The 10,940-nt window shown below is 40.7% G+C and overlaps 1 protein-coding gene across 1 annotated transcript; it reads right to left on the bottom strand.

Moving 5' to 3' along the window:
- Positions 1-1,548: 1,548 nt before the first annotated feature.
- LOC122179068 (interferon alpha-inducible protein 6-like) lies at positions 1,549-4,958 on the bottom strand. The gene is made up of 3 exons (XM_042869706.1): positions 4,786-4,958; positions 1,952-2,098; positions 1,549-1,733 (listed from the first exon to the last, which is right to left on the bottom strand). Exons 1-3 carry the CDS (start codon positions 4,931-4,933, stop codon positions 1,705-1,707), a joined length of 324 nt encoding a protein of 107 aa, XP_042725640.1. The 5' UTR covers positions 4,934-4,958; the 3' UTR covers positions 1,549-1,704.
- Between the last annotated feature and the right edge of the window lie 5,982 nt (positions 4,959-10,940).

The raw sequence follows: 10,940 nt of genomic DNA, 5'->3' as shown, positions 1-10,940 counted from the left end.
ACACAGGATATTCTATTAATCTATGAAATAGGCATAAAATATTGTTTGACCACATTCACATTGGCCATGCGGCATTGCACAGAAGCCTTGCCAGAGTAAGGTCGGAGCCTCCCTGTCCCTTTCCTCTCCAGGGGCTGGTGGCATCCACTCCAGATGTTTGAGTATGGCCACAGTATGAGTATGGCACACTTACAAGCAAGCACAGAGCTAATCGTGACTGGGACACGAGTGGAAATTCTTGATGCAGAGACATGGCTGGGACATGGAGATTTCCTGGAGGAGAACAGAGAAAGAAGGGCGAATCACAAGAATTCAAGTATCACATCTGGATTATCATATAGGAGAGTCCATCCCACATTTCTCAGTCAGACTCACAGGTGCCTGAGGCTAGTAGGTATCTGTGAGTCCTGAATACGTAATTTTTGTACTCATATTGGCTTATATTTATTTTCGTTTAATCTGGACATAGTGGTCTTCATATTTTCTCTTTGTTTTCTGAATAATACAACATCAATATTACAGTAAAATATCTGCTGCAACGATAGTAATTTAGCAGTAAACAGCCAGCATGCAGACATGGAGCTTCATTCTCCTCACACCAAGTTTTCTTTGATAGTAACTTTTCTATGGTTTTATAACTACCACTCACATCACATCCTACTAGTCCTTTACAGCTCACAGTTACATTTCATTATTTTCCCGAGATAGCTCAGTATCTCGTAAGGTACTCTTTGTTTTGAGGTGTGGAAATGGAATGGGAGGCTGCACTGTCTGGTGTTATTAGAAATACAAAAGGAGGGAAGAGACAGAGGAGAGAGGATGAGGAGCTGGAAAGATGGAAGGTGGAAGAAGCAAGGGGGGGGGGACATGTATTTATGAGCATGACTAGGAAATGGACAGTGTTGTGTGGTCTGGGGAAATGGCATAGTCAGAGCACAGCTGAATGAAAGGAGTCAGGTGGGAACAGCAGAAGGCCCAAATAGTGAGACCTACACCTGAGAAGGTGGGCTCCCTTCCTCACTCTAATCAGATATCAACCACAGATTACAGGGGTAGTTTTTGTCTGTTGGTGACCAAGATGATGATAAACTAACAGGGTCTTGAAATATTAGAGTGAAAAGAATCTTACAAATAGATGGATATAAACATCAGTTGGATTTATGAGGTATGAAATTTCTTGAGACACGTTGTCATCTCATTATGTGTATTTTTAATTAAGTAAAATTTAATTTGATAAGCCATTAGAAGTACCTCCACAAGGAACTGCTAGATTCACTTCATAAAGAGTTTCTAGGCTTCTTTCTCACAACAGGGTGAATTTTGCTCTGTGATCACTTTTTGTAGAGTAAGCAAAGCAAACCAGCTACTAGGAGAGTCTAATGCTGATAAAAGATGTGCTTTTGTAAACTGTATTCTGGAGTACCGTATCTTACATTTATTGTCTTGTGTTTACATTTGTTTGTGCTTCAGAACACACTTAACCAAGGAAGAACCTGGCCCTCGTTCCCATCCCCATCCTTGTTCCAACTGATTTCATGCAAACATCCATGATTTTAACAGTACTTTTATTTTAGAGAGTGAAAAATGCTTTGTCTTTCATGCCAAGTACAGGGAGAGTGAAGAAGGGAAGAAGATGTCAGATGAATCTGTCTGTAAAAGATGAACAGTTTGCAGGACATGCTCCTGGACCATGCTTCTTTCTGTTTAGTGCTTTCCTCCTTTGCCACCCATTGCTGAAGACAAACACAAAGAAACACAAAAGCAATTTAAAGCAATGTTGCAGTACAGGGTAACATATAGAATATCTAAGCATGGCTTACTACAGTTCTCCAGACAGAGGAAGCCAAAGATTTGTGTTACACTTTGAAATACACTTTTCGAACTGAGGAGCTTCAAATCATTTTCCAGTTCTATACCAAGCCTCCTCTGTATTAGGAGAACTCTGACTTACAGATAGACTGGATAGTGGAAGTTGTGCCACCCTTGGGAACTCCGCCGCCATGAGAGGTGGCCTCACTGGACATCATCTGGGAGGCCCTGGAACCACCAGAGATCCCACTGCTGGTAAAGCCTGAGGAGTGTGTTGAGCTTTTGGCACCTGGAGAAGTTACAAGAGAGATGTTGCTGTGCTTTCCTAAGGAGAAGACTTCGCAGGACAATTGTAAACTACCATTCTTTTCTAAAAACAAACAAACAAAAAAACCCCACAAAGCTAGAAAATATGTCAGAAGACAATGACTGCTAATTACTTGACCTCTTCCATCAGTGCACTGCCTTTTAGATGGCATCCTGGTGAGAGAACGTCTACAATATTTTGTTGATGTTGCTGAATATAAAGAATACGTACAACTCAGTCACAAAGACAGTTTTGATTAATTTGGTTGTCCAAAACAGTATGGGGCAAGTTTGTCTCTGCTGGAATTGCAATTTTCTGAGGAGCTGCTGAAGGGACATGGTTAGTGGGAAAATATCGCTGATGGGTGGTCAGTTGGGCTAGATGTCAGGGAGAAGTTCTTCACAGAGAAGTGGTAAGGTGCTGAAACAGGCAGCCCAGAGAGGTTGTGGATGCCCCATCCGTGGAGGTGTTCAAGGTCAGGTTGTATGGGGCCCTGGGCAAAGTATCCCTTCTTCTTCTGGGAGAAGCGTAAAGCATTACCAATGACAAATGATAGTGACAACCCTTAAAACATTCCCTGAGGATGCTCAAATATTTTGGTGATGAGCTTGTTATAATGTCATCTGTAAAGTGATATTGAACAATACTCATGCCCTGCTGCATGTGGGGGAGGGTTTACAGCCTGAATGGAAAGGTTAAGAAGATGCGTTTGAAGAGTGAGAGATTTCAGGAGCACCTGCGGAAATGAAATCAGGCCCTTTTAGCTCTCAATCAGGCAAAGAACGTGTGGCAAGCTCTCCTGCTGCAGGGAGCCAAAGCTCACACCTGTCTTGGCAATGTTACAGAGCAAGTATTTTTCACAGGGATAAAAGCTCTTCTGGAGTGTGTCCTGTAGGCACAGCTAAAGTTTCCTCTAGTCTTGTAGATTTATCTTCACCAAAACTAGTGTTTTTCCTAAAAGCATACAGTTAGTACAGATATTGCAAGAACAAACTAAGGCACTGTTAAAAGTCTTTGTCTCTCTTCTAAATATTCCCAGCACTTGAATTCAACTGCAACTTCGTACTTTCTGTAGGATGCCACTGTTTATGGGCATGCACACTACTGCTGTACCACCATTATGTGTAACAGTAGGCAGGGTTCTGCAGCTGTCTGCTTTATTATGGTATTAGTGATGCTTCTTGTGTAATGGGTTCTGTGCTGATAATGCAGTGGAGTGTGCCTTAGAATAGCTCTTCCTGCTTTTTAATCCCTTGGTCCTCCTGTCAGTCTCTCATGTTCTGTCCTGCTGCTACCATCCCCTAAGCTCTTTGCTGCTTTATTCTGTAACTTAAACTCACTGATCGAATTATTCAAACTAAAATTTAAACAATACCTGTTGAGAGTCCCGCACAGTATCTCTCTAAACTACCCTTATGATACTCTCTCAGAGCCTCACACTATGAAAAGCATTGTCAGCAATGTAAACCACATCTAAAAAAATAACTTACCTCCTTTCAGCGAGGTTTATCACCATTTTACTTATTAAAAAATTGTGCAAATCTAGACCCTGGACAGCTTATCTGGCCATCCACTCATTCTGTGGCTGGATGAGTCAAGCTCAGCTTCATCACTGAGTAGATCTGTAGCTGCTTAACACAAAAGCAGTTGGCCAGCAGTTGACCAGCTGTTGACCAGTTGACTAGGAATTTTCCAGCAGTTGATCAGCAGTTGGCAAGTTGACTGGGAACTGCCAATATAGCAGAAATCCCCACTTGTTGCCACACCACAGACTATTGTTAAATGTGTTCCTGATACATGAGAGTGATGAGTCCAAGATCCCCAAAGCAGGAAGGTGTTTGAAGCCTTCACCCAAGGTCAGCCTGTGAACCACTGTGCAGCTGGGTAAATCAGAATCACATGGGGCTCTCTTCTCTGTGGGGTTATGCATACTCAGAGGGTGTCTGCTGAACCAGGTCCCACGGATAGGATTAGCAGACAGGAAGCCTTGTGTGTGCATCCCATGGGACATGGGGTTAAACAAGAGCCAAGATGCTTCCACTGCCAGATCAGGATTGCTCTGTGTATGCAACAGAAAAGCAAGCACCTACAGGGTTAGCTTGCATAAAGGCCAGTTAGCCTATTTTTAGTACTTGTATACACACTGCAAGGATATGGATGTTCCTTTATATGTTTAACTCTCAAACTGCAGCTAATTCCCCTCTGTTATGGAGTCTGCATAAGATTTCATGCTTTCTCTCTGTATGCGTGATACACACGGGTGTGTAAGAGCAAAGAGCAAGGGGAATCTGAAATTTATATGAAATGTTAGTACACAGATCATGTTCTTGCATGCACGCATGGATGCTTACTGTCAGCGTGACTTTCTGTATTATTGATGATAGGAAAAACAGCACAGACTTTGAATAAACACTGTCCCAAATCTCATGAATACTATATATATATATATATATACTCATGCTATGTACATTCACAGAAAACCTTCTCAACAGCATCCCACTCATAACATGCAGTTTCATATGTGAATCTTCTGTCTTCAGTGCAATACAGGAATGTAGGAAATAAGTGATTATGTGACAAGCTTATGTTCAAGTATATAATTCTGTTTGGCTCTATTCACTAAACAAAACAAAACAAGACCTGCAAAGGAAAAAAAAAGTTTCTCATACCCATTTCTTGTAGAGTAGCAGTAGTCCCTCCAGAAGGAACGCCTCCCCCAAAGGATTTTGCCTCATCAGACATGATTGATGAAGCAAGAGAACCTCTTGCAATTCCAGAGGAAGTGAAACCGGCTTTGTGGACGTTCTTGTCAGACATTTTGCCTGCTGAAGGTGCAGAAAGAAGTTCATAGCCACCCCTTTTATATCCAATCCAGCTAGCAGCAAAGAAACGAAACTGAAGCTGGAAAGTATCTGAAACCTGCAGTCACTCAGGAAAACGAAACTGACCTTTATGAACATGCTAGATAAAAAACAAACACACCTTATCAGAAACATCTAAAAAAAGGGTATTTCCTCATTTTAAGTGTTAATGTGACCCTGATAACAGATAATAGACAAAAAAAGGCAGCAAAGAAGTGCTGATACAGAAACTGCAAGCTGGGTTTGTTACAGTGCCCAGAGCTGAGATGCAGCTATACCCCCCCCCCAGAAAAATTGTTTACAGGGCGTAGTAAATCAGAATACAATTAACATAGGATGATTGAAATTAATTTCATTATGGAAGGATCTGTTAAAGGACTCTGTGTCATGAGAGCAGATTGACACAGCTGTTTAGTTCTTCCTTGTGCAAATCGTGTTAAAGCTCCATCTTTAACGAACAGGACATGGCATATGCTCCTTCTATTGCAGCATTTCTTAGCCTGTAGTTTAGATTAGACAGTTTAAAAATCCATAGGTCTCCTTCCTTAGGTAAAGAGGACTACCTGGTTAGCTCAAAGTACCACAGGAAAGGCTCTCACAGTGTAAATAATACAGAAAGAAGATCAAGAATTTTCACTATTGTGTAATGCCCTTATCTTGTACATGTTGGGTTATGGGACAGATGACAGAAAGTCCATTTCTGTACTACTGCATATGGTATGTATCTGAGCAGGGGGATACTTGCCCCATGCCTGCCTGAGCAATACTGCTCTCTGTATCTTCGAACGCTTTTCTTTTGTTCATTTTTATTCTTCAATTCAAATGTGTTTGTCTCATTTAACTGCAATACAGTTGTTTTTATTAACCAGTCTGCTTGGATTAGGCTTTCTGTCATGATGCATCTTCATCCTCCAAAATCTCTTTTTGTCTCATCTCTCATTTATCATTTTGAATTATTTAATATAATGAAATATCTAAAGTTACAGCTTAAATGCAAGTAAAATTTCATGTAAGAACAGGACAATTAAGTTGTAGGCCCACTTGAGTCACAATATAACAAAAAATGACTGTAAGTATTGCAGCATGTACTTCCTTCAGAACTGCAAAAATCTTTTGATGCTTGGTTAATATCACTTATTTAGTATTCCAAACACTCCAACAAGAAATGATGATAAAATCTAGCAGAGCAATAGGGAATTAAAACTTCATGATGTTGCAGAGATACTGCATATGATAAGTTTTTACCAAATTCTGAAGTACAACAATTCATATGAATACACTTCTGAACTTCACTTTGCAAATAGTTCAGCTTAGCATAATGTGGCAAATCTCTCATGAGTGCGTCAGGGCTAAGCCTCCCATTAGGTCTTAAAGACCCCGAGCAGCCTCCCTGGGGCCCTCCACCCTTGCCTCTGCCTGTGGACTCTGTCCCTGTCTTAGCAATGCTGCAGGTGCACCTGTCTGCAGCTCCATCACAACCATTGCTACCTGACCCAAGCTCTCACCTGCAGCCTGTATTCCTTGGGCCTGCCTGGTTATGATGGGTAGGCTTGCTCAGTGGTCTCTGAGCTGTGACTGATCCTGGTTGTTTTCACCACATCTGAACCTGATCCATTGACTCATGCTTCTGGCTTGACACTGAATCTGCCTCCTCACCATAATCTCATCTGATGATTTGGGCCTTTGCTTCATCTGATTGTCATCTTTGAGTCTGCTCCACTCACCTTCCTTGGGCTGGTGGGGCAGGGCTGCAGATGGTGATGCTCCTGGCTGTTCTATCATATTTAATTCCCTGTCCCTTTGGGAACAGCCAGCCCTTGATGTGCCCTAACAGCGTGTGACATGGCTGACATCACAGCCTCCACTTTAAAGATCCAGTGCTGAAATGGGACTGGGAACAAGAACTCAGCCCCCGAGATTAAGCTTCCAGAGTTCTCCTCCGTCAATGTTCCAGAAGGACACACTTCTTTCACCTGATTACTTTTTTGTGTGTAATGATCTCCTACCTGTTTTACTTCCTTTAGCCAGTATCTGGGTGTGTAATTTTCAAGCTGTTTGTTCAGTATACTTGATGTCCAGCTGAGTTTGCAAGGAGCACAAAAAACCCAGAAGCACAAAGGTCAATGGGCTGTCAGCCAAAAATTCACTGATAATTTAAAACCGAAAATGATACAAGGAAAACGAAAACAGCTCTTATCACTGAATCTGACAAGCAGCCTCACTGGGGTCTGGGAGAGTATATGAGTAACTTCCCTTCTTCAGGAGATGGAAATTGAAGGAGAGAAGGTAGGTGGTGTGAGCTGACCTGAGAAGTGTTTGGCAGCACTTCTGAGCCTCAGAGAACAGAGTCAAAGCCATCAATACCAAGAGTAGGATTACTTCCATTTTCAGCCTCACCATAATTTCAGCAGCTTTATGTGCTGAAACATTTACAGTTTTCAGCTAACACAATTGAATATTTAACTCCCAGAATTTCAGGTTCAAATGAAATCTTTAAGAGCCAGAAATCATGTGCTGTCTGGGACCAGGTGTTCATTAAAAGTAACTGGGAGACCAGAAGCTGGCTCATAAGTAGTCTGACAACTTCAGTCAGGAGGATCCTTCCCTTCTTCAGGGAAAGAAGTGTGCGAAGATGAAAATACCAGACAAACCAATACAGACAAACAGAAGTGCACTCAAATTTTCTATATTTCACCCCAGAGTGAAATGACTCTCTCATGTCTCTGGATACAACTTGCTGTACCACTGCAGTCCCTTTTCCTTGAGGTTCTCACTAGTGTACCACTTAGACACGTTTCCTTCATAGCGAGGCTGGGCAGCTGATAGCAGACATTAATCTCTGCGTAACTTGCTTTTGGTAGTCACCTTTTTCATTCTAATAACATGTTCATTGAAGTCACTTTTTCATAAACATTTTCCCATAAACCTCTGTTTCAAAAGAGATTATTCAAACAGCTTTTAAACAATTACTCTTTTGAAGGGTCTAATTGAAGGAAATAAACCTGTAGAGAATCTGACTGAACCAAAGATCTTCAGCATCCAAGATTATTTATCTGTCACCCTGTGACCTATTTCCTTCACACTACTTTTTAATTTTTGTAGCAATTATAGTGTATATGGATAATACCTATTAGCATATTTATGGTCATTGCTTCATATTTATTGTCTGCACAACTCATTAATCTTCATCTAGTGTGTGAGGCTGACAGCTCAATCTATTTTGCAATCTCTGGGCAGCAGCCATATCCAAAAAGCCTTTGTTTCCCTGTAAATAAACTGTGTTCAGGACCAGAGGACAATGGTACATCACGCGGTGATTGACACAAGCCATGGCTGCTAATCAAAAGTAGATTTTATTACCAGCTGAGTCAAGTGCATTCTGAGGCCATTGTTCTTGTGCTGTCAGGGCAAGAGCATACATAGTCAGTCACCTTCTCAAGATGGGTTGATTGTTCTCCAAGATTAGACAGAGTTGCCTTATTATCTATCCCAGACAACAAGGCATCTCACCCAAACAGACGCCTTTACAGAAACTGCCTGTACATCGAATTGATTTGAATTGCTAATGTATAATCTGTCCAGCACAGATGTGCAATGAATATTTGGATGTTGTTTTGCATGTCAGTTGAGAAGGCTGAATGATGAGGTGATGATCATTCAGTGATGGGTACTGGACATTTGCCAACAATTGAGTTTGAGCACTTTCCCTGACAGTAATCAGATCAGCTTCCAAAACGTCTTTTCTTCAATTCACTGACAATTTATGTTAGAAGATAATGCAACTCTCTCACAGTTAACACAGTTGGCAGCAATTTGCATTTTTTTCATATAATTAAATTTTTCATTTCACCCGAGAAGAAATGCATACAAGTCATATATAACTGATACACATATTCCAAGATACTTCCGAAGTAGTTCCACTTGAATAAGAGACCATCTAGGTAAGTAAAAAAATTGAAATGCTCAACAATGCAGGTGACTGTAATTTTATTAGTTATAAAGCCACTTTTGACACACACAAAAAAAATAGGAACACTACTATAGGATCTGCAATAGGATCATGTGATCATGGTCATGTTGACAGAAGGCCAACCAACATAATGTTCTGATTTTAAAAACTGTGGTTTGTGTCAGGACTGACTTAGTATAAAACAGAAACAAAAAGAAAATTACACAAGGCTGGCATTATGACATCGGGGGATTGATGCAAGTTCACACAGTGACACTGTATGACTCCGGTAAGAGTGCGAGAGGTTTTGATACAGTTGCAATCATAGAACTGCAATAATTTAGGTTGGAAGGAACCTCTGGACATCAACTGTTCCAGCCAGGGACTTACCCTTTTACTCAGAAACTGTTGAGTTCTGAGCATCTCCAAAGGTGAAGATTTCAAATGCAGTCTGGGCAATTTGCTCCAGTATTTGACCACCACCACACTTAGTGTGAGATACTTTTTCTGTATATCAAATTCGAATTTTCCACGTTGTGACTTATGTTTGTTGTTTGTTGCCCTATCTCTGCGCAACCTGGGAGAGATTTGGGGTCCATCTTCTTCAGACCTACATTATTCCAGATCTAAAAAGCATGGCAAAAAAACTCTGATTGTTATACATGTCAGCCTTGTTCAGAGTTTGGCTAAGTCACTCTCATTTCAATTTCTATTACTAGAATCCAGAAACAAAGCATTTGAGTAAATGACCTGAACACACTTTAATCTTAGACCTCAAATACAATTGGATGGCAAAATCTTAATGGATGTTCACTTCTCACATCTGAATTTCACACTATACTCCTCAGAGCTCCCCTGTCTGGACCCTACACCACAGTCTTAACTTCCAGTCTTAACCTTAGTAATATGTTTGTGAGCACAGTCAGCTTCTATGTTGTAGGCTAGCTTATTCCAGGGCTTTGTGCCATAATCCAAATACGTCAGATAAAGCCCTGCTCAAAACAGACTCTGCAAAAGAGGAGGCAGTCTTGCCTTAAAATGCGGTAGTCCAAGTTCAGAGGATTCACCCAGATCAGAATTCAGCTGTTTGAGAGCACACCAGGTCTCAGTCACTATAGGAAATGGGAATAAAGGTACCACTCAGCCATGGAGACATACTCTCTCATTTGTTCTCTCTGTCCAAGGAGTTTTTCATTATTTCCTTATTTTGGCTGGTCCTGTCATGTCTCATGTTGAGCTGTCCCATGCTTTTGAGGCCCTGAAATCAAGGTTCTCAGGGCTGCTGGTTTCTACTGCAAGGAGTGGTGCTTGAAAGCTGGTATGGGATAGCCAGTGCTCAGTCTCTTAGCAAAGCCATTTTCTATCCCCATAACACTTTAACACCAGTCCTACACTGAAGTATCCTGTCCTGAAGGTTAATAGCCTTGTTTTCCAAAGCATGGAAACTTACTTTGGCTGATAAATAAATGTCAGCACCATATCTATTTGTTTATTATTTATCTTTGAGACTGAAAATGAGTGTAAAAGTAAAGAAGAATTCTCACAAGCCAAAAACATATAGAATATCTAAACAGAAAGTCCCCTTGTATATTATTTTGTTAAAGAAATATATAGATATGTGGTAAAACTGTCATCTGCTGAGTAAATGTTCCACTCAGTCTTGAGGTTTCAGTCTTTCTATGAGTGGTTGTATTAAACACGAACACTTATATTAATAAAGATTCAGGAATATGGGAATACAGACAAATCTATGTTGAAAGGAAAAAAGAAAGTCCATACAATTTTCAAGAACAGATGCATAGGCATGGAGGAAACTTGTAATTCTTTCTGAAACCTAGGGGGAAACTAGTGAAGGTGACAGACATGGTGTATAAACCACTAATCAGTTGTATCCCTTCTCTAAGGCAATATAAGGCTTGTTTTGTTTTGCTTGTTTTTTCTTGGAAGAAATGTGGTGAAAACAGAAATAAAAGGCAAACAAATTGAATGAATGGTCAAAGTGTTATTTTAACAG

Source organism: Lagopus leucura, unplaced genomic scaffold (assembly GCF_019238085.1).
Source record: "Lagopus leucura isolate 7727_CA_CO unplaced genomic scaffold, USGS_WTPT01 Super-Scaffold_100002, whole genome shotgun sequence".
NCBI lineage: Eukaryota > Metazoa > Chordata > Aves > Galliformes > Phasianidae > Lagopus > Lagopus leucura.
This window is presented reverse-complemented; position numbering and strand designations above follow the sequence as displayed.

Coding starts and splice junctions, on each gene's coding strand:
- LOC122179068 (XM_042869706.1), bottom strand. CDS start 4,933: ATGTCTGACAAGAACGTCCACAAAGCCGGTTTCACTTCCTCTGGAATT. Junction 2,099..4,785: donor TGCTACTCTACAAGAAATGG/GTATGAGAAACT, acceptor TAACTTCTCCAG/GTGCCAAAAGCTCAACACAC. Junction 1,734..1,951: donor TTCCACTATCCAGTCTATCT/GTAAGTCAGAGT, acceptor GTTTGTCTTCAG/CAATGGGTGGCAAAGGAGGA.